At 46.5% G+C, this 24,395-nt stretch overlaps 1 protein-coding gene across 1 annotated transcript; it reads left to right on the forward strand.

Moving 5' to 3' along the window:
- Positions 1–761: 761 nt before the first annotated feature.
- On the forward strand, positions 762–22,829 carry DHX35 (DEAH-box helicase 35). Its single transcript, XM_078879560.1, has 22 exons — positions 762–817; positions 2,879–3,006; positions 3,437–3,529; positions 4,114–4,191; positions 4,598–4,702; positions 6,094–6,155; positions 6,322–6,391; positions 7,235–7,294; positions 7,854–7,966; positions 8,320–8,416; positions 9,451–9,618; positions 10,080–10,290; positions 11,315–11,439; positions 11,621–11,675; positions 12,725–12,820; positions 13,846–13,940; positions 14,483–14,560; positions 15,300–15,429; positions 16,985–17,066; positions 18,015–18,086; positions 18,775–18,886; positions 19,889–22,829. The coding sequence occupies exons 1-22, from the start codon at positions 778–780 to the stop codon at positions 19,925–19,927; spliced, it is 2,109 nt and encodes a 702-aa protein (XP_078735686.1). The 5' UTR covers positions 762–777; the 3' UTR covers positions 19,928–22,829.
- The last annotated feature ends 1,566 nt before the right edge of the window (positions 22,830–24,395 follow it).

Genomic DNA, 24,395 nt, shown 5'->3' on the forward strand with positions numbered 1-24,395 from the left:
CGAAGGACATTCGTGGGGATGGGGAGGGGGGAGTGGGGGAAGTTATCGGGGGGGGGTTGGATAGGGGGATGGGTCGGTGGGAGTGGGGAAGGGGGGATGAAAGGAGGGGGAGGGATAAGGGGGAAGATGGGGGAGGGGTAAAGGGTGGGGGGGGTACATGGGGGAGGGGTAAGGGTGGGGGGGGTACATGGGGGAGGGGTGGGGGGTGTAGATGGGGGAGGGTGGGGGGTGTAGATGGGGGAGGGGGTGTACGAAGTCAATTCACACGAATTTTAATATGAAAGACCCGCGGATTGATATGAATGATTCATTCCGTATATTTAGCACATTGAAAACGCCTTTAACTTTTGACGATGTTGTTTGCTGTTGTTGATTTTTTTTTAACCGTCGTATTTTTTGAGTTTTTAAAACGTCAAATGTTACATTTGGAAAGGTAACATTTTAACATTTTTTTCTCAACTCGTGGTAATGCGGTCCTCAGGCGGGGAGGGGAGGGGGTTGCGTTTGTGTCAATGCGCGCTATGAAATCGAATCCCCGTCGTGCCACTCCCCGCCGGTCACGTCACAGCACACATTGCAACAAAATTACAAATCTTCGAACAATCAACGGCGACGATTCTGAAATGAACAGGGGGATCAACGTTAGAGGGTTCGGTAAAGTTAGAATAAAAGTTGCGCAATAAATATTTATTTATTTATCCTGTAACTTTCCCGCCATGACGTCATCTCGGTGCTGCGCGCTGATTGGTCAACGCCGCCCGCACGCGTCTGACCGTCATGGCGGCCACACGAGTGGTTCCAAAATTCTGGAAGCCAGGTGCGGGATATATTTCACCTCGTCCTTCACTCGCTCGCTCGTTCGCCGCATTTTACCTTTCTCTTATAGTCATCCCTCGCTTGTGCAATGTCATTAAAAAAATAGCAACTGTTGCTGTATGCACGGAATTGTTGTTGAGGCCTTGTTAACAACGGTCTTTCCTAGATTCTTGGCCGGGAGAGGCGCAGCTTCCTCGGTTGAAATATCGCGAGAGGCTCGGTGGGATGTGGATTGGGCACTTAGTCCTGGTGCTTACTCTCGTATTCATTTAATGACAGTCTTATAAAGTAACTATGTAGCTCTTCTACTTTTCTTCTCGAAGCGTGTTTGTGTGAATATCGGACCATTGAAATTGCAAGCGTCCCTGAGTGTGGTGTTTGAGGCGTGATCATTCAAACGAAACCCAAGAATCCCAGTGGAGCATTTAATAAAATATATAATTTATAATTATTGTAGGAATCAAATATATCGTCGTTCACATTAAGATGTTTTCAGACAATTATACATGTGGTAAGAAACCGGAGCACCCACAGAAAACCCTGGCGAGACAGGAGGTAACATTTAACATTTTTTTTATTTAAAGCTTTCGTGACTGCAGGGATTCATATTCTTGGTTCTTTCGGTAAAGTAACGAAGAAGGGAAATAATAAAAGAATAAAAATAAAAAAAATTAAAATCTCACAACAATAATACAATTTTATTGTTTTATATATTTAATTTAATTATTTCCCTTCTACGTGACTTTTCATTTTATTTTACCAGGTAAGGCCCCCACATACCTGTCAACCCCTTGTCAGTGCCTAGCTTATTACAGACCAATTCAGACCTTATGGGTCACCCCATGCTCTGATAAATCTCAGTTCACCCTACAAAGCCCGTATTGAAACGGCTGTACGCCGTATGGACGTGAAAACTCAATTTCCCTGTGCAAGAATACGTGTAAGCCGTATGGGTTGACATCTATGAGCCCCACAGCAATGTAGCTTTTTTTCAGAAGCGACCTGGCCACAAATGATATTAGCCCAGTGAAGTGGCGTATCACGTGGACATTTTTAGCAGCCAAATACTCTGAACGTAAGCTGATTCTAAATGTAGAGGGAAAACCGGAGGACCGTCCCATACAGAAGGAACAGGTGGAGTCCACATTTGCTGTACTACCGCCTTGGAAGCCAGGGTTTATGGCACCCTGACGCTCACGGGAAGGGAGTTTCACGAGATGAGTGCGATCCACCAACCTTCGCGCAGTGCTGGATTAAAGGCGTGTGCCACCACAGCCCCTCTGGCTCTTGAGCCTTGGTATTTACACTGAGCCCCGAGAATCACAAAGGTGCCTAAAATGTTAAATTAGTTTATGATGCTGCGTTGGCAGTGATGCACAGGCACACGTAAAAAATGTAACGCGTTCGTAAATAACACTTAAATTAATACTGTATATATACGGTGAAGTTTGGGGCAAGGGCCCTTCACAGCACATACAGAGGACAGAGGAAGTGAATAATAAGAGTTGGAGACCACTTTTCACCATGGGTACTGAAATTGGCATCTGATTAAAGGTGTTTTAATTCTAGATTTAAAGTTTTGGTGACTGCAAGGGTCCATACTCTTTGTTTTTTTTCGGTAAAGTCACGTAGGTAAAAAAACAAAGAGTGAAGGTGTCTTAGTCTGGCTCTTGGGCCTCTGGTGATAACACTTGTATCCCAAGAATCCCAAAGGTGACATGTGGAGAGAGATGCACTGACCTGCCAGAAAATGCCATTCGTAACAATTTATCCCCGAGTTTCTTGTGACTGATGTGTGTGTGGAGCAGTGTCGCTGTTTGTACGAGTCTGTCTCTGTTACAGTATATTTCCCACACCACACGGCCGAGAGTATGTAATGTATGTAATAAAATCAGCTCTTGTGCAGTTGCTGTTCCATCGCAAAACCATGTAACATCGTGACGGCTTAGCCTTCATCGAGCAGTGGAGTGCCCGTGGCTGCTGCTGCTGACGATGATAATGTGAATCTAGACTATGGAGAATGTTTCATACAGATGAACATTGCACGTTGTTCATGTGGTAGGGACGGAGGCGCCTGGAGTTGGGGAGGAGCGAGCTACTGCGGGGGAAGAGGCCTCCACGGCATTTGTGTACAACCCTCACACCTCCCTTTCCATCCAGCAGCAGCGACAGCGTTTGCCCATATTCATGGTACTTGCAGTGCACGACAATCCTCATGGCGCCTTGCCATCGTTCATAGTTGCTATCAAAGCATTTTGAGGTGTCAGGATTGTTGCTTTAAATTCAGTGTATTACCTGCCTTGACATATATGGCAGGCCATACACGTATCTGACTTCAGACCTCCTTCCTGTCCACTCATGTCTCACCTCTTCATGCATCTCACCTCTGACTGCACATATATTCATCTCAAACCATGCATCTCCCATCTCGACTTCACACATATCCTGCCACGTATCGCCTTCCGATTTCGTGCATCTTCATCTTCATGCCATGCATCTCCCGCCTCGTATGCTAAGTGCATTGTGAAATGGTTATATATGTGCCCAGGATATGATTTAACTACATTTACGTTTTTTTTCAGTTATTGATTTGTTTTTCCTTGTGCAATGTATTGTTCAGCACAGGAATCATGTCCTTTACCTGGTGGAGAAATACCGCACTGTGGTGATTGTGGGTGAGACTGGATGCGGTAAAAGCACACAAATTCCCCAGGTACGCATGGGTATTGGAGCTGTGGAAGTGACTTAAAGTTTGATATACATAGCACAATCAGTGGTTCACTATACTTTATTATTGTGCCTTTCCTGTAGATTTGTGCTCAATGTGGTGGGGTAAACTGTGAGAGATGTGTATGTTTTTAAATCTGATCATATGTGGTGCGATGGTTATTACGCTGTACCATAAACTTGGCCACTTGAGGTCAGTTGCTGGATACACATAGCCTGATGTCATTGATAAGTGATATTTTGAACTGGTCCGTGGCATCCCCTTCACGAACTCACGATGACCAGCATGATCACCAAGGTGTGGAAAGACCTTTGTCAAGCAGTGGAATGACAAAGGGCTGTATATTTATAAAACCTACTGCATTTATTAATGAAATAACCTTTTCAGCTACAATTTAGTGAATAAATGGCAAAAATGGTGGAAAATAATAACCTTGTCATTTTTCGAACAAGTATCGGTGGCAACTTGTTTTGCACCGACAAGTTAATCTGTTTCTAATTGGAGAGGGAGAACGAGGTGCATGTGCCACAGCAGTGTTCTGTCGTGTCTAATTGCGTCGTCTTGCGCAGTACCTGGCAGAAGCCGGCTGGACAGCGGAGGGACACGTCGTGGCCATCACGCAACCACGGAGGGTCGCAGCGACCACGGTGAAAACGCACACCGCTAGTTGTCTGTCTTTGCTCCGAGTAGTTTCCAATACTCGGCACATTCATCCACGGCCATTCTTCTGCTATGTGTAAGAAGGCCATTGGCAAAAATGTCACCTATTTTGCAAAAAAGTTTATTTATATTGGTTTTCGTTGACACGCAACAAACTCTTTTTGAACAGCATGTCAGTGTGCCCCTCTTGTAAATCATCATCATGTGTCATCCCCAAACTGGACGTCGACAGCATTGGATCTCCCTCCTGTCCCGTCCCTTGTTTCCGTAACACGCCACACTTTGTCCTTGTGATCCAAACTGCTTCAGCGTGTCATCCATGTACTCACTGCTTTGCGTGTGTGTGTCTGTATATACGTGTCTACCTCCATTCACCTTGGATGATGTGGCAAGGTCGCAGCGCGAGTTGCCGAGGAGAGAGGCGCGCTGCTCGGTCACGAGGTCGGCTACTGCATTCGCTTTGACGACTGCAGTGACCCTCAAGCCACTCGCATAAAGGTTGTGGCCTAGATCGTTGATCGGTCCCAGCTCCCATCGATCGCAGTCCTCGAAATACCAGGACAATTCAGGGGTGGGGTGACCCAGTATATCTGTTATTTCAATGAAGTACAAATTTAGCCCATTTACAGCTTGTGAAGTTATTACGGTTTGTCGTCCAAACACCGGGCTAATTCAAGGGTGAAGTGTCCTGGTATTATTAAAAGTGGTCTTATTTCCAATAAGACTACTTTGAACACATTAACTACTTATATCGTGATCACAATTTGTCCTCCAAATACTGGAAAAACTGTGGTGGAGTACCATGATAAAGGTTTTTTTTACCCCATTATATCTATAATGACCAAATATTGTATTTTTTTAGCTTATAGTGTTCTTTCTTGCTTTTTATAGTGTGCTAAAAATGTATAAAAAAATTAAAAACCCATCACTTAACCAATGTTAGTTACTGTTCAGTCCACTACTAAACTACAAAAAAAAACTACATCGGCAGGCAATGTTTCCTTCGTATACCGCTCTCTCCACATAGAAAATAAAAAAAGTTTTTTATATATATAACCCGTTGGCCCCACGGTCTTCTGGGAGGTCAAGTTCTACTCAATTAGGACGAGCTGGCACGTGACTTTTCTGCGCAGCATGGAGTTGCAGTGAGCAACAAGTCAGCATTGCTTTGCATGCAGTTTGCAGTGCGATTTTGGTTTTTTCCCCAACTTTTTTTCAACGTTCCCTCACTCCCCCCCCACCCCCCAAAAAATAATCCATAATATGCGGACACGGTGCATATGGCCACATTATTTAAATGGAGCACTGCCCCACTTGTTGGTACTACCTCTGGTGGTAAAACCAACTGTTCATTATGAGGTTATAAACACATTCCTGCGGAGGGAGCTGGTAGGAACGTTGGGTTGCTCGGTCAATGGCCAGGGTCAACGGCGGCGTGGTGTATTCCGCAAATATGCCCGACTATGAGGGCGGGCACAAGCCGGCGTGAGTAGGTTAAACGTTGAGTTTTATAAGGGCACCACGGGGTGACCAGCCACTTCCCACCCAGCCCCACCCCTCCCGCCCCCCACCCAGCCCCACTCTCCCCACCCGGCCCCACTCTCCCCACCCAGCCCCTCCCCACCCAGCCCCTCCCCACCCTCCCCTCCCCACCCTCCCCTCCCCACCCAGCCTCTCCCCACCCTCCCCTCCCCACCCAGCCCCTCCCCACCCAGCCCCTCCCTGCACGACGGACGGACACAATAATCCCCTGTGGGCTGGTGTAACCAGGAGGTTCCTAGCAGTACCATTCCCCCCACTGCCTCTGAACTACTGAACATATGAAACGTTCACTGGGTATTCATCTGCATGAATGCCAAAGTGTGTGATGTTTCGGTGTTTGCGGACAGTTTTTGACGGATGGCATGCTGGTGAGGGAAATGATGGCTGATCCACTGCTGAAGAAATACAGGTGACTCCACTTAACTGCAACACAGTCCGTCATGCTGAGGTTTGGTGACACCACTGCAACTTATCCTACCGTAACGAATGTGTCGAATGCAGTATGGCTCCTGGTATGGTTGTCGGTTAGCTTTGTGCGACGGTTCAATGAGTTCAATTTTTTTTTCTGCCGACAGCGTTATTATACTGGATGAAGCCCATGAACGGACTCTGTACACCGATATCGCTCTTGGCCTGCTAAGAAAGGTAAAAAAATTACTTTATCTAAAATAGGAAAGCTTTAACATCACTATGATGAGTTAAGATTGACAGTAACCTCGATCTAATGGAATGGCTGTACTCCCTTTACTTTGTGCCTTCATATTTAATGTGTAAATACATTGCCGTGATCAGCCATTGTCTTTTCACTGCTGAATGAAGAGCTGCCCATGCCATCAGCGAACCTCATGGTCCTGCGGTGCCACAATGTGTCGCGCTCTTGAGCTGATCTTCTCGCTCTCTCTTGCCCTTGTTTTCTCCTTGGGCTGCCATACCATCACCAGTTTTCGCCTAAGCCCCCTGATTTTGTTAACAGTCAATGCAATTTCTCAGATTGTGTTTGTTTCCTGATTATCGTGTTCCCCTGTCTTTCATTGTACATTTCGAGAATGCATCTCTCTCATGTGTCCTGGAGTACTTTTCAGTCTAGTGTCATTGATTCTGATCTGTCTAACAGTGGATAATACGTACCGATTGAAAACCACCTTTCTTATTCGGGCACATTGATGATCAAATCGATATTCCAAAAGCACTCTATTCCTATGGTTCTTTCGGTAAAGTCACATAGGTTGAAAAAATAATAGATCACGACAATTCGATCGCCATACAAGCAATCGTCTTCAGGTGATTGCTTGTGTTGCGATCGAAACGTCGTGATCTATTATTTTTTCTACCCACTTGACTTTACCGAAAGAACCAAAGAGTATGGATTCCTGCAGTCACGAAAGCTTCAAATCAAGATTTCACTCTATTTCTGTCGTAATTCTTGTTTTTATTTCAAGATGTTAATCGCAGTTCACCTTAAGTGCTTTTCATTTTTATTCTTTGCAGATACAGAAGAAGAGAGAAGAGCTGAGGATCATTGTCGCATCTGCTACTCTTGATGCAGAGGTGTGAGTTGATTGTGTGCTTGATGCTAGCGTGGTTTTAAAATTCCAGTATCTATGCCGTGCTGTTGCATGTGATGAGCAGGTGACGTTGGTTCTCAGGGCTACGGTTATACTGACCCAGGCTACATTGTTGCCATTCTGCTTACAGGTCAACTCAGACTAAAAGTAGTGAGCGGCTGCTGATTTGTCAACCCGTGCGTTAACTTAGTCGGCCTGTTCGCCTTTTAATCGTAGTCTAGTTGACGGAAACCTGTGGAATATTAAGTTCAGTTTTAATATGTGGATTTAATTTAGTTGCCATTTTTATTTTAATGACTAAATAAAGTACACAGATGAAGAGTTGACACAAATTCTGCAAGTTTTGGTAGATTAAGACTAAAAGACTGAAATTCTGACTAAATTAACCCTGACCAAACCAACGCTGGGAACACAAAGGACTTTTCACGACTTTGTGCACCAGCCACTGTACGGCCCCTCTCATGGAGGCCCTTCCGCCACCGGTGACATGAGCAAGTAATTGCAGGGCTGCACCTTTATATATTTTTGCACTTGTAATCTAGAAATTCCAGAAGTTCTTCAACCACAATGACACATCGGACCCCAACAAGGACACAAGTGCCATCCTAACCGTGGAGGGACGCACCTACCCCGTGGAGATTTTCTACACGCACAGGTACCTTCCTCGACGATACTCGCTTGTGCCAGGCTAGGTGCACTTGGTGGCCACGTGGAGTGACAAAGGTTCACGGGCAGAACTCGTGAGTCCAATCCACTTGTCACACTTCAGCAGACCAGGGTGACTGGCTGTTGCAAGTACTTACGTTCCCAACTATGTCAATTCAGTGTTTTATAACCATCGTTTTCCCGTGCATTTGAGTGTCAATGCTGCTTAGTGGATTACATGTTATGGAGAGTTGGGCGGTGGTGGCGAATTCATGTAATCCAGCACAGCGAAGCACAAACGCCAGATGCTACATAAAGATGTCATGAGTTTTATTTTCATTGTCGGTATTGTGTGTGTTCAAGTCCTGTGCCAGACTATGTGAAGACCACGGTAGAGACAATTATGAAAATTCACAACGATGCAGCGGACGGAGACATCCTGGCCTTCCTGACCGGACAGGTACCGTCCGCGACATTCTTCAGCGTCCTACAACAGCCTCCATTGCCACATCGAGCACAAGTTCAGCAGAGGCTGAACCACAGTATTTTCTACCTGCACAGCCCTTTGTCAATCCACAGCTGGATGAGAGCCTCCCCTGGCCGTGCGGGTCATGGGGTTCATTTAATCATAATTCACCATGCCAGTCATTTGGCGAAGGCACAGACCATAGAACAGGAGCGTATAATTACAAACAGCAGATGATGTTACACTGCCCTCTGCTGCTCACTATGCAGCCCTGCAGCAGCTGCTGTGCATGATGGTCACCCATCTAAGCACCTCACCCACTTGTTCGCCCGCTCAGCTAACTCGTCAACTCATTCATCCGCTCATTTCACCCACCTGCTTGCCCCCGCTCCATTGACTCCGGATGATCGCTGCAAAGTATGATCTGTGTTTTGATTTAGTGTGCTGATCTTAAAGGTGCATTGAAAAATGTTGACACTCCGACTGATGCTCCTGCTGTTGTGGAGTGACTCATGCAGCCAGCTATGGCTGCAGAGTTTGGTATTACATGTTGTTTACGTCGTTTATTGTGCAAATTCGGTCACAGTTCCTATGGTCACTGTTTCATTGCTTTTATGGCTTTATTTTGGTGATTTTTGAAAAGTTTTTCGGTTTGGCCATGTTTGTTTGTTGTAGTACAGAGTTAGACTGATGGCCTTAATCTAAGTTGTCTTGTGGTTGTTGTTGTTTGACTTGCATCCCACTGGGATTTTTGCACACAGTGTTGGTGTACGGTGCTTTTTCTGCAATATTTTGCTGTCTTTTCTTGGATTTTCTGTTTACACATAGTCACTTTAAGATGTTTTCTTGTTCATGTTTTTGTTTTTTTGTTTGTTGTGGTTGCACCCGATTCAAGAGCCGAATGGCTCGCAGGGCTATACCTAATAAATGAAACTTGAAACTTGCCCACTTGCTCATTCACCCGCCCACCACCTGCGTGTTCGCCCGCCGGATCGCTCGTTCGCCTGCCCGCCGCTGCGCCCGTGCAGGAAGAGGTGGAGAACGTCGTGTCGACCGTGGTGGAGGAGGTGCGTGCGGCGGCGGCTCGCAGCAAGGGCAGCCTGCACAAGCACGTGCGCGCCCTGCCCATGTACGCGGGGCTGCCTTACGTTGACCAGATGAAGGTGTTTGAGCGTGTCGGCCGCAGCTGTCGCAAGGTCAGAGTCTGAAAACGTGCGGAAGATTGACCCTTTCCCGTTCCGATGAAGTACAGGTAGTCCCCGACTTACGATGGAGATGCATTACGACGACCCCATCGTAAGTCGAAAATATCGTAAGTCGAAAATGGCCTAGCCGACCCAGGAGTCTTAAAGAATGGTGATAATTTAGCAAAACAGCAATTTACAGTACCGTACTGTATAAACTATATGCGTACAGTACATCCCGGCAGCGTCCCAACGTACAGTATCGTACCTCGTACGCTGCTGTGTTTGCCTGCCGTGCGAAATGCAAAATATTTTACAATTTTGTCGTAAGATCCAAATATCGTAAATCGGGGACTACCTGTACATGAATATAATACGTTTTTTCTTCCGATTCTGTTCCTATGACGTTCATGTTGAACATGTACTGAACATTAACCCCTATTTTGTTTGTAACAAACCGCACCTCCGGACAGGTGGTGGTGGCAACCAATGTGGCGGAGACCTCGGTGACGGTGCCGGGCATCGCGTTCGTGGTGGACTGTGGCTTTGTGAAGCTGCGCGCCTACGACCCTCGCCGTGCCGTCGACGCGCTGCTCGTGACGCCGGCATCGCGGGCGTCGGCACAGCAGCGTGCCGGACGGGCCGGGCGGAGCCGCCCGGGGAAGTGTTACCGTCTCTATCCAGGTACGGTGAGCGTGCAAGCCAGAGGTCGCAACCGGGTACCCGATACCCGGCTACCCGTACCCGGCCGGGTACGGGTAGCCGTTTGCGACCCTGGTGCGGCCGGGTACGGGTAGGCCGTGAGTCACTGGTGAGTAGCCGTTTGTCACTCATTTCGGGTAGGGTATGGGTAGGGAACGGCTACCCGTACCCGGCCGGGTACGGGTACGGGTACGGGTACCCATTTGCGACCCTGGTGCGGCCGGGTACGGGTATGGGTAAGGAATCAAAACCCGTTTGCGACCTCTGGTGCAAGCTGTCCTGTGTTAGGTGTTGTGTCGATGAGGCGAGTGTTGTTAGCGAGCACTCATGAAGGCTGGCACGGTGCATTCTGGCTCGCTGTGGCCGGCACAATGCCAGGCGACCTTTGTCTCGACAGTGCTTATGTTCACACTGCATTAGGTCTTTGTTTTAAGGCAGGTCGAACTGCACCTGCACAGGCAACCTGGTCGTGAATGTGAAGAGTGGAAGTCTAGTGGTTAGGGCACCGCACTACAAACCTGAGGGCCTCAAGTTCGATTCCCGGCCACGGATAACATCTAACATCAATCGTCATTATCTGAACTGGTCCTGTACCTCTCCTTGGATGACTCAGCCTTAAACGAATACCTTGGTGTGGGGTGTGAACGAACATCAGCACTCGGGAGGCAAGGGCGGTCGGGCGTGATTCTAGACACACCACTCACGCGTGCGCCGTGCCCGCTCACAGCACGCAGTATCGGTTGCAGTGTCGGTTTAGAAATGTAATCCTAGTTTTGATCCCGATTGTGCTCTCCGTGCCATGCCATGTGACAAACAATTCGTCCGGATCTCTCGCAGAGCAATGCATCCCTTTGTGTGTTAGAAAACGCCCCACGGTAGCACATATCACAGAGCTAACCTTTAGGATTCCTTCCAAGTTACCTATGTGTCCCACACGGTTGGCGGTGGCTGCGCGTGCTCACCCCGCTCTGCCGCTGAGTGTGCCGACGGTCGTGCGCTGACACAGAGTCGGAGTTCGCGAAGCTGCCCGAGGCGACGGAGCCCGAGATGCGGCGGAGCGACATGGCGCCCGTCATTCTGCAGCTCAAGGCGCTCGGCATCGACAACGTCCTGCGTTTCTCCTTCCTCTCGGTGAGGCTCACCGTGCTCGCTCGTGCGGCGTTACACTTTTATTTTCCCGCGGGCACATCGGAGCCGAGCCAGGAACTAAGCTGCTTCATTGTAAACAAGACATTTTTAATTCAGGTTGCGTTTGTCATCCAGTTTGTAAATTCACGCGACCCTTGGCCGTGTTTTTTCTCTCTCTCTGCAGCCGCCTCCAGCTGAGTCCATGGTGCAAGCCGTGGAGCTACTCTACGCTTTGGGAGGTGCGTGCGCTTGAATTCCCGTGCATTTAAAGCAGGGGGGTGGGTGACCCCCGAGTCATTACTGAGGGCCAAATAGGATGTTAAAATACCTTTGGCGGGGCCGCATGTTAACGCACGCCTCGGTCACTTCCGCCACTGCATGGGGCTTTCGCCCATCATCCCTGCAAAGTCAACGGAGCATGCTGTGTGAGAAGCCAGCAGTGGTTGTTGTCACGTGGAGAGACGCGCCCTCGTCGTCATGTTAGAATCAACGTTGCGCTTGGAGTATTTCGCTGCTTTAAATTTCCACGCGGTTAGCCACTTCGTTGAGCTATCATTTGTGGCCAACTCGCTTCTGAAAAAGAGCTGTACAGCTCAGTGGGCCTTACCTGGTAAAATAAAAAATTGTTTAGTTGATCAGTAAGTTTAATGAGGAAGTAGCCTTCGTTGACCTAGGGTTGCTTATGCACAGGAAGACTACACTTGTTTAGCTGCTGTATAGAGCATGGGGGATGGGTGATGTAAGCGAGCGCCTATTAAGGCTGGCCAGTGTAATGCACGGCCGCCTTTGTCTCTTCAGTGGTGATGTTCACACACGGTGCCAGCTACTCGAGAATGGTTGAGTCATTGTTGACGATGTACAGGACATGTTCGGCTAGCGCCAATGATGACGTGCAAGGCTGGGAATCAAACTCGGGATGTCCAGGATTGTGGCACCGTGAACTAACCGCGAAGGCACTGCTCTTTCCTCTTTGTGTAAATGCACAAATACACAACAAAGACAAAGATCCCCTGTGTAGCCTTAACAGACTTGGGGCAAGTGGCATGGCACACCAGGGGATAGGTGGCCAGCACCATGTCCGGCTGCCTTTATCTCCCCAGTGGCGATGTTTACACACCGCACCAGGTACTACTTTGAGGCTGAGTCGACCTAGGGGAGGCCCAGGATCGGTTCAGAATAATCGTCGCTGGTGTTGGCCGTGAGCGGGAATCGAACTCGGGGTTGCCGAGTTTGTAGCGCAGCGCACTGAACTGCTGCGCCGCCACTCCCCACTCTTGTGCACACGCAGGCCTTGATGAGCAGTGTCAGCTGACGGAGCCTCTAGGAGTGCGCATGGCTGAGTTCCCGATGGGACCCATGTACGCCAAGATGCTGCTTGAATCAGGTACAGAGTCTGTTTTTTTTCTTTCAAATTTGAAATCGTCCCACTGATGCCCTCAGCCAAGTACCTAATCAGCCCTGATGTAAAATTCACAATATTTTGAAGCACACTTATTCGTTTGGCTTCTGCCCCCTCTTGTCAGTTGTCATTTATGTTACAACTAGCCTTTTGTCCGTCCTAGGAAGGAAGCTGTAATATTTACGTTAAGGAACGTCTGCGTAGAGTTATTTATTTTAGTAACTTTCAATAAAGAAACGTCAAATGTAAAGCGAATTTGCGTTAATTTTTTCTTGCTTATGATAGCAATGACGTAATGACGGTGGGGGGGGGGGCTCTTTTGCAGTGACGTCTCGTACGTATGTAGCACTGTGCTGCGTATATTTATTTTTGACCGTGACTTTCTGTAAAGAAACGTCATGTTTGAAGCGACTTTGCGAAAAAAAATATCTTTCCGCTCGACCTTATTCCGCGTGAGTGTAACAATCCACCCGCTCATGAATATTTTATTATTAATGACGGGGGGTGCGGCATGTGGAGTGACGTCACGCGCGTTACACGCATTTCTGGGCTATTATGGTAGTAATTGTAGTATCACAAATGTCTTTTTGGACCTCTCGCGGTGAGCAGTTCACCATGCTGTGTCCGAGAACCACCCCAGAAGAAGGCCTTATAGAGCTATAAGTCACTTCAGTAGGCCTCTGTCTACAGGAGGGAAATCACTTTCACTGACCTACTGTGGTTGTTCATGTCAATCGAGCAAACATCCCTAACTTGGCAGAAATGGAATATGCTGATTTAAAGTGGCACATCAAGTTTATTATGATGGGGAGATTTAGTGTGTAATCATTGGTGACTAAATTGAGTCCATGAACTCAATGCACCTGAGAACCAAGCTTCATCGAGCACGGGCATCCAGATTCAACCCCAGGATCGCAGTGGTCCCTGGCTCAGTGTTGTGACCACTGAGCAGTGTTCAAAATCGTTGTTTCTCAACAATGGTGACGACATTTTATGGGTTTATTTCACAGGAACCTTTGGCTGCTCAAAAGAGATTATCACCATCGCCGCCATGATGCAGATTCAGAACGTGTTCCTTTCTCCGCCCAACCAGAAGATAAAGGCCGTAAGCAAAACAACACACAAGTTCCTCATCATCAATCGTCGTCAAGGGATCTTGTATACGTACAGCACTTGAGTCCATGCACCCACATAGCACAGCCCCGGTTCCAATTATGGCAGCCGGCTGTGAAATGGTGGTCAGCAATTTTAACACGAGGCAGGCTTCGTACCTGCTTATCTTCCGAGATGTGATGAGGCCGGGTGCATTCCAAGTTATTTGATCGTAGGCCAAAGCCGTCTCCGATCATTATAGTTGTTTACGGAGGATAAACTGAGTGTGAACACTGTCTTTCTTGAGCATTTTTGGGGGGTTTTTTTTTGCCATTTAATTTACTGCTTATTTATATGCGTGTGGGACGAAAGCAGTGCCCGGAGAAAACCCAGCTGTAAGAGAGGATGACCCAAAAAAAGAAACTACGCATAGGTCAACATGCTTGTTTCTTGCGACCATCTTGCAGCCGTGCAGCTTACGAGTCTTGCAGCACACGAGTATCTCTGTGTGATCCACCAATCCTGCCCACCGTGACTCCGGTGTGTTGCTTGCAGGCTCGTCAGCAGCGTAAGTTTGCCGTGGAAGAGGGCGATCACATGACGATGCTGAACGTGTTTGAGGCATTCGTGAAGGTGAGCTCTTGACTGCTTGACTGCTGCTATTTTAAATGTGTCCTCCAAATATCGTGGGCCGATGTACAGTGTTCTGCGTTTAATGGGGGTTTTTTGAGTGGGTGGGGGGGTGGAAGGGTAGAGACCCCCTTTAGAGTTGAAACAAATGGAAAATTGTAGAGAAATTGGTCTCTGCTTTAGGAATGTGTTATAAATCACCTTGCACATTTCGAGGTCACGTGTCGACTGTAGTGATAAAAAATGGGAGACAATCCAGAAAGTGTAAGGAAGCGTGGGAAGATATGCGTTGGCATCAGTGGCGATGGTTGGTCGAGGTGACCTCTCGACAAACATTCCCATTTTTAAATCCTTTATATTAAGTTCACTTACTCGCTTGCTTGCGCGCTTACGACCATGCAAATCTTTCGGTCGTTTTTTAACCCACTTCCCGTGATCCAATCGAGCTGACATTTTGCACACAGACTCGTTGTGCGTGACAATTTCTTTTCATGAATAATTTTTTTCCAAAATTTTACACTTTTTAGGTGAAAAAAAATAATATTTAATTACCAATTGCTTAATGGTGGCAGGCAATCATCTGACCCATAGGTGGCAGCCATCTCAAGCCAGAGGACGAGAGGACTCTAGCCGCCCGTTTCAAAGACCAATGTGGGCTGGGTTGTGGCCCATTGAACACGCATATAAAGGATTTATAGTGAAAAACTTTGTTTTTACGGGTTAATTTTTGTATGGAACTCAGCACAACAAGAGTTCTGCCTGGTGCCAGCAACACTTCCTCAACTACAAGGGGATGGTGCGGGCTGGAATCCTGCAGGAGCAGCTTCGGAAGCTTCTTCGAAGGTTCCACATCCCCAGCAACTCCAGCAACGGTACGTTTCTTCCTCCCTAGGCCAGGGGAGCGGTGGGACAGTGGTTGGCACACTGCACGATGAATCCGGTGACTTGAGTTTGACCTCATTGACGAGTGATATCTGAACTGACTGTATATTTCGAGTTTGCATGCTGTCCCCGTGGTCATGTGGATTTTCCTCCGGGTCCTCTGGTTTTACCCTCCACTAGATTTGAAGCTTTCGTGACTGCAAGGATTCATATTCTTAGGTTTTTTCGATACAGCTATCGTGCTGTGACGGTTCCACCTGAAGACGGAGGCTTGTGTTGCCTCCGAAACGTCGTGATTTCTATTTTATTTTTATTTTACTTTTATGAATTAAAATTTTTTACCTACGTGACTTTACCGAAAAAACCTAAGAATATTTTCCATCCACATTTGGAAAACGTGTGTTTAAAGAGTATTTGGCTGCAATAAATGTCCACGTAATAAGCCACTTCGTTAAGCTATCGTTTGTGATGGCAAGGATGCTTCTAAAAAAAAGCTCTGGGCCTTACCTGGTAGAATAAAAAAATATAGTTTTTATAATTTGTACAACTGATCCTAAGTTGCCTATTTCCACCGAAGAGCATTGAGAAGCGTGGCGAAGTTTGGTTGACCTCAACTGTGTGGGGAGGCCCTCTTCCATCGATGGGTTGAGAGAGGGCGGTATGTGCACGTGGCCATTCCACGTTTGCTATTGATGTCATTTTCTAAGATTAAACACATTCCTGCGGAGGGAGCTGGTAGGAACGTTGGGTTGCTCGGTCAATGGCCAGGGTCAACGGCGGCGTGGTGTATTCCGCAAATATGCCCGACTGTGAGGGCGGGCACAAGCCGGCGTGAGTAGGTTAAACGTTGAGTTGTATAAGGGCACCACGGGGTGACCAGCCCTTCCCCACCCAGCCCCATCCTTCCCACCCAGCCCCTCCCCTCCCTCCCCACCCTCCCCACCTAGCCCCTCCCCACCCTCCCCACCTAGCCCCTGCCTGCACGACGGACGGACACAATAATCCCCTTTGGGCTGGTGTAACCAGGAGGTTCCTACCAGTATAAATGTTCTTTCGGAACTCTCACAACAAGCAGGGTTTACTACCTTGTGCCGGAGAATGGTCTTGGTAGGTGGAAGTCATAAAACTTATCTGAATGGGCCTGCATCTACACAAGGGACACACCATTTATATGTCCTGCAAAGAGTGATTGTTGCATGTAAATGTGCATTTTTTTAATTGTTCATGCTTTAATAAGCTAAATTCAGGCAATGCAATATTATTGAATTATTTGTGTGTAAGTTATTGTGAAATGAAAAAAACAACGTAGCAGCGCCGTGTTGAATTCAATAAAAAATGGTTAAGTAATAGAAAAAAATACGGGAAATTTTAGGCCCAGAAATTAATATTCACACAGTGTGGGTTGTGGAACAGATTTCTCCAAAAAAATTCATCAAGAAGCATTTTAATCTTTGAAACCCTAAAGCGGTGCACTCTGGCACGAGATCGTCCCTGTAGCCGGTGTGTTTTGTGTGTCTGGTCTTCCCGCTCTGTGTGCCTGAGCAGGAGACGCAGACCCTGTGCGGAGATGCATTGTGTCCGGTTTCTTCGCCAATGCCGCCAAACTTCACCACAGTGGAGCCTACAGGTGCGGCGTTCTCCACACTACCGAATGCATTCTAATACGATGGGGTGGTCGTTGCTAGAGCTTTAGCAGGGGGTACTGAGATTATTGTGAAGGTTAAGGAGGTGAGACTTTGATGGTTTGTGTTGAGAAGAGACAAAGATGGTGCAATGTGAAGATTACCATATGGAGATGCTAAAGGTGCAACGCAGAAGGAGTAGAGCGGGAGACCGAGGGGGAGATGGGAGGATGGGGTGGAACGAGACGCGAGGACGGGTGGATGTGACGAGAGAAGAGGCACGGAACGGAAGCTCGTGGAGACACCCCACGCAATCATGGAATGTTTGGCTTAGGAGAAGCAAAATTGTCTGTGGGGTTCAGGGGACTTGCAATGGCCATGTCCCACACGAAGCCAGCACTGCTCAGGTGCTGGACTAAGAGGGGTCTCTTACCTGCTTCTCTAAGAAAACTCACAATGGCCATGGTCAGAGACATTCTGCTGGTGCTGTTGAGCACCTGAGATTGGATCCCTGCTATTTGTTTTTTTCTCAGGGCTTTACGTGTGTAGACATGAGTGGGTGTGTCGTGGGGGAGTAGTTGCGTAGTTGCTATAAACCCAACGACCTAAGTTCGGTTCTGTGCCATGGCTCACATCAGCAGTGTGAGTGATATCCGAACCAGTTCTGAGTCTCCCCTATGTAGACTCAGCCGTAATAAGTACGTGGTTTGGTGGTGTATTAACATCAGCAAAGGCCACTGGACTTGGTACTGCCACCAAGTCCAATACTGCCACCCCCCCCACCACTCTTTGTACACATTGCCGGCCTTAATAGGCACATATCAACAGCACTTAAACTCACAAATAAATATTTTCCATAATTCATCAACGTTTATGCGAAACAACGTGTAGTGCAACAATTTATGGCAGAGGATTTACGTTGGCTTGGATTTCTCTCTTTGTCTGTTAAACAGGACGGTACGCGACGACTTTGAGCTCCACATCCACCCGACCTCCATGCTCTATGCCGAGAAGCCACCGCAGTGGTAATGATAACGCAACGTCTTTCATACTTCATAAACCCGTGATTTTTCGTAAAATTGTAACCCCGATTGTGCTCTCGCCATCACATGGTGGGACCAAGTATCCATTCGTGTCATACTCTTAGGTTTTTTCGGTAAAGCCACGTAGGTAAAAAATAAGTAAATAATAAAAATAATAGAAATAAGAATAGGTTTATCATATAGCTTATTATTTTTTTATTTTTCCACCCACGTGACTTTACCGAAAAAACCTAAGAGTATGAATCCTTGCAGTCAGGAAAGCTTCAAATCTAGAATCCATTCGTGTCCCTCGCAGAGCAATGCAAACCATCTGTTAGAGAATGGCCCACTGAAGCGGAGGTCACAGAGTTACTTCTGAGATTCCTTGCAGTCCACTGCTGGCCCACAGTAAATGACAGGACTTTCCCACCTGCTCTTCATATGAGAGTAAAGTTTGTCATCATGATGTTTTACTTTTCGGAGCTGGTGGTGTACCCATTTGCACTGCTGGGTGGACAAGCCAGGGGCATTTAAGATATCCCATTTGTTTCAGCTGCCGTGTGAGGTCAAACCAGCAATCTCTCTATTGCTAATCCAGTGTGCTAGCCATTGCACCACAGCAGCCTCTTCCAATGTTTAATCCTAAATGAGGGTCTCTCTATGCGTGCGTGTGTGTGCGCGCGCGCGTCAGGGTGGTGTTTAACGAGGTGGTGCAGACATCTCGCTTCTTCATGAGGGACGTGACGGCGGTGGAGCCGGCCTGGCTCACGGAACTTGCTCCGCACTTCTTCCAGCAGAGCACGGTGAGGCTTTGTCACCGCGTCGCTCTCGTGACGCTCACCGCTTCATTTGGTTCGTGAAATTAGTGACGAAAATAAATGCCGAAAGGGTGATTTTTGTTGTTATTTTCGTCAAAGATAATGATGAGTCATCCAACGGGGCGGTGACATAGCCTAGCATTCGTGCGTTCGCTGCTCCACGCAAAGGTTCACGGTTTAGAATTCAACGACCACGCTGATTAACACTACGGGTTTCTTCACTGTAACAATACACGCAGTCTACTTCACAGTTGACATTCAAGATCCCGTGACGTTATTTGCAAGGGTAGGCCGTTGCGTGCCTGCGTCAGGGGCCATATTTGTCAAAATGAAAAGTTACCCACAAATTATTAAATTGGGAATATACATCATGATCTTCGCGCACTACTGTGAAAGCTTTGCAGAACTCTCATGAAGAATAGTTATGGTACTTGGTGACGCTTTGCTAAGTAAACCATTGTAAAAGTAATTATATGTTATCACCTGCATTCTCCGCAAGTTAAGAATAAATACGTTCGTATAGCCGAATTTAAATGTTCTTTTTATTTTCCTAATTTTTGTTTTATCGGGTCACGCCTCCTTCCATTACCCCAGATATTTCAAGAGTTGACTTTATATGAACCAGGAGCGTGATGTTCGTACACGCAACATTTATACGCCAGTTATTAAAAGAGGTCATTAAAACTGTTAAAAGTGAGCTGGGGCAGGAAATGTCGCTAGAAGGGACGATGGCCGATGGTCTAGAATACCGGCAGCCCAAGGATATGGAACGAACACGAGAGAGTGCCCACCAAAGAGATGGAGCAATGACATCGGCTTGTGTGTCGGTGCTCAGTGGGTTGTTACATTGCAGAACCGTGAACTATACAGCGACGATTTGAGATAAACCTTCATTCGTTGCTGATAATGACGGCGCAGGGTTGCGCGTTCTGTGTATGTACTCTGGTTGAGGGCCGCCATTCTCTGCTGCCCGTGTATCGCACGCAGGATTTTTCTCAAGCATCCAAGCGGTCGCGACCATCGTAGCGGCGTCTCGCACAGCACAGCGAGCTCGGCGGTAGCCACGGCGAGTCCTGTGAGCCAGCGACTCGGAAGTGGGTGGGGTTCGGTGGATCGTGCAGAGACGGAGCCATCGTGCGTGCCCGGCGATTGTGGGATGGTAACATGTGGGATGTGATTACATCAAATAGACGTGACACGCAGCACAGCGAGCCCGGCGGTAGCCACGGCGAGTCCTGTGAGCTAGAGACTCGGAAGTGGGTGGGGGTCCATCTTCTTGGTTCTTTCGGTAAAGTCACGTAGAAGGGAAGTAATAAAATAATAAAAATTAAACATAATAAACTAATTTTCACGACGTTTCGACCACAATGCAAGCAGCCGTTTATTATGTTTTATTTTTATTATTTTATTACTTCCCTTCTACGTGACTTTACCGAAAGAACCAAGAAGATGAATGCCTGCAGTCACGAAAGCTTTAAATCGAAATTTAAGTGGGTGGGGGTCGGTGGATCGTGCAGAGACGGAGCCATCGTGCGTGCCGGGAGATGGTGGGATGTGATTACATCAAATAGACGTGACACACAGTACAGTGAGCCCTCTGTTTACGTTGCTCCTATTTCTACTTTGTTTCGCTGTAACATAGCCAACGAATTAGGGAACATAATGGGATTTTAAATGAATTGATTCACTCCGTTTTGAAATTTTTAAAGAAAAGAACGCGGGAAGGTTGAGTGGTGTGCGTCAATACGCGCTATGCCATGGTGCTCCCTAGTGGGCGCTAAAGCCTCTTTGTTTACATCGCCGCCATACTGTACACTGTACTACCCTCTCTAAATACAATCTCTCCCGCCATCTCTGGTGAGGACTTTGTATTACCGTATATATGTAAACTTGTGTAATATCGTTTTGGCCATCTTTTGTTATCCTTTGTGGCATTGTGCAAACTTTCACCAAAAAATTACCCCCAGGAACGTGTCCTAAATTTATATCATTAAAGTCGGTGGTAAAATAGTTTTCGATGTACGCTGTCCGTCAAATTCCGTGCTTTCCAGGGATGCATCCGCCACGTAAATAGAGGGCTTGCTCTACAATGTCATATATCCAGCCGGACCAATTAATCTACCGCACCCAGTGCCAGATGTGTACGTGGAGTCACCATTGTATATGCATGTTTACTTAAACAACATTTTCAACGATCTACCTATGCCTCTCTCGCCAGTGAGTCGGATATGCGACGCACTGCTGTAACAACCATCTTCAGTGTTATCCCCTCTTATGCGGGGGTTTCCTCTGGTTTGCTCCCACATGCATAATACTCAAAGGGACAGATTACAAACACGTTGAAGAAATTCCCCACCCCACCCCAAGTTATTTAAAGATACATTTAAAACATATTTTTGTACAAAAATTGTAAGTGTTGTGTAAATACTACTTGCAGTGTATAGTACGAATTGTGTGCCATGTTTTGTTGCACTAATTCATTAAACTTAAGATTCAGAAAAAATTGTGGTAATGTTGTAAAACATTGACCCTCTTGGCAGCCATGATTGGTCCACTCCTAGATGAAGGCTACCTGCCTATGATGCCGGCACACATTTGTTTTCGTATTTAGTGTAACCTTAATGTTAGGTTCAAATGTTAGGAATATATTTAGGGGTAGTGGTAGGGATAGTAGTATGGTTACGAGTTATAATAATTATGCGAGAGTATAGATTCATACTATTTTAAGGCTGAGTCGACCTAGGGCAGACCCAGTATAGGTACAGAGACTAAATTAAGGCTGAGTTTATCTCGGAACAAATTTTGTAAATTACACCCACTTGTCCACCCACTAGTATATTTGGGTGCACCACAGTAAGTTGAAACTAAACTTTTTATTTCACCAGGTAAGGCCCAATGAGCTGTATAGCTCTTTATCAGAAGCTCAACGAAGTGGCTTACGGTAAAACCTTGGATTGCGAGCATCCAAAGCACTCGTATATCAAATCACTCTTTGTGATCACGTGATGCTTGGCAGACAAAGCGTATACACGTAATACTCGTATGGCAAGACTTCGCTCGTTTATCAAATTAATACTTATTAAAGAAATTTGCTCGTCTTGCAAAACACTCGCAGACCAAGTTACTCACAATCCAAGGTTTTACTGTATGTGGAAATTTATAGCAGCCAAACACTCGAAACTTCCCAAGGGGTGAGACGGCATTGGCGATATTTCAAGCCGCACGTTAACAAAACATGAAATGTGTTGATTGTGGTAAATATAAAAATCTAATTGTGGGGTCTCAAGGGGGAGGCGATCCCGTACAATATGATAGAAGTTAAACATACGTACATATACATCACCCCCGTCTCCCCACCCTTGGATCCGCCAAGACTCGCACGTTTTGCGTGACCACACGAGGCGTGCGGCAAGCGCTGGGCGCGTGTGCAGACGAGGGCTCGCTTGCTCCCTGCAGCAACAGCACATGACCCCCGTGTCCTCCGGTTCCTTCGGAGGCTTCAGAGGCGTGTCCACCTGAAGCACCTGACAGCCGGGCGGCAGTGGGATGGTTAAGCGGAGAGCATCCGTCTTAGTAAAATAAGACCGTGTTCAAGACCGAGTCGACACGTGTGTGTACTGTGATTTGTTCATTTTTATATTTATTTTTTATTGAGCCAATGTCTGGGCCCGATACTGTGATTTCCACTTTTAATATTAAGGTTGGACTTTTCTTCTACGTTTTTCCTCCGTGCTCTCTTCCTTCACTGTGGATGGGGATGGTGTCGATGCCTTGTTTGATGTTGAATCGCTGTGCTCCTGGAAGATGTTGAATCCAGCAGTTCCAGCATCAAACCGCTGCGTCAGGATATTCAAATTCGCCCTGAAAATCTAAAATATCTCATTTCAGACTTTGAACTGTGTATGAATAAATCAAGTTTTTTTATGCATATGCGTGGATTATGTGACACCTTCCTACATGCGTGTGTCTCCTCGGAAAAAAATACATTTAGGGGTACGATGGCGCGAGCATGTTCATTGTCTGGGCAAAGCACTTTTGCAAACAGTGCTCCCCGGTTATAACGCAGATTCGGGTGCAGGTGCGGGCACCCCCTCATTATAAGATCTCCCCGAGGACACTGTCGGCTTACCCAATACAATAAATACATTTCTTAACCATTAAACTATTTCATCAGGAAAGTCCCACTGAGCTATATAGATATTCTTCAGAAGCGCCATTGCCACAAATAGCTCAACGAAGTAGCTTATATTCTTGGTTCTTTCGGTAAAGTCACGTAGAAGGGAAATAATAACATAATAAAAATAAATTCTCATGTTTCGATTGCAACACGAGCAATCATCATCAGGTGTGAAAACCACAGCAAGAACATGTTCTTGCTGTGGTTTTCACACCTGATGATGATTGCTCGTGTTGCAATCGAAACGTGAGAATTTTATTGTTTTTTTATTTTAATATTTCCCTTCTACGTGACTACCGAAGGAACCAAGAATATGAATCCCTGCAGTCACGAAAGCTTTCAATAGAAGTAGCTTATGTGGACATTTATCGCAAGCAAAATATTCTTAAACGCACATTTCTGATTGTGGAGGGGAAAAACCGGAGGACCCGGAGAAAAATCCACGCAGCCACGGGGAGAGGAGAGACACGCACACACGTTTTTTCAGTTTCATTTATTTGGTATAGCCCTGTGAGCCATTCGGCTCTTGAATCGGGTGCAACCGCAACAAACAAAAAACATCTTAAAGTGACTACGCAAACAGAAAAATCCAGGAAAAAACTGCAAAGTCTACCAGAAAAAGCACCGTACACATAATATAGAGCAGACGGCCTTTGTATTATAATTGTTTTTTACCCTTTTATCTGGCAACAAAACTGACACCTTTTTTTACGAGGAGTCATGTTTGCATTGACCACAATACCTGCGGTCGGAATGCAAACAAAAAACACAACTCTGATAATGTATGCACTGTCCTTTAAATTGATTGGCCCACACCCGAGACAGCTTTTCTTAGAGCCAAGTCTCACATGGTGTTGGACCAGATGACGCCAAAAGGCGGTTCCAATGGTGTAAAAGCCTTTTTATTCCTTTCCAGTCCTGGAGTTCCGTCCAACTTGCCAAAGAACGACGAATGTTGCCATCCTATCCGTCCACGTGGATACTCCCATTTAATTTTCGTTTTTAAAACCCTATTACTCAATGTTGATTTGAAGCTTTCGTGACTGCAAGAATCCATACTCTGGTTATTTCGGTAAAGCTCGGTAAAGTTACTCTTTCGACAATTGTTAGTTTTTTCAGCGATGCTGTACAACTTTATCTTATTTACGTTCACCATTACCCATGAAAATGAATATACTGTAATACTTTTCGATTTAAAGCTTTCGTGACTGTAGGGATTCATCTTTTTGGTTCTTTCGGTAAAGTCACGTAGAAGGGAAATAATAAAATAATAAAAATAAAACATAATAAAATAATATAATTTATTATGTTTTATTT

The sequence above is a fragment of the Lampetra fluviatilis genome, chromosome 54 (genome assembly GCF_964198595.1).
Source record: "Lampetra fluviatilis chromosome 54, kcLamFluv1.1, whole genome shotgun sequence".
NCBI lineage: Eukaryota > Metazoa > Chordata > Hyperoartia > Petromyzontiformes > Petromyzontidae > Lampetra > Lampetra fluviatilis.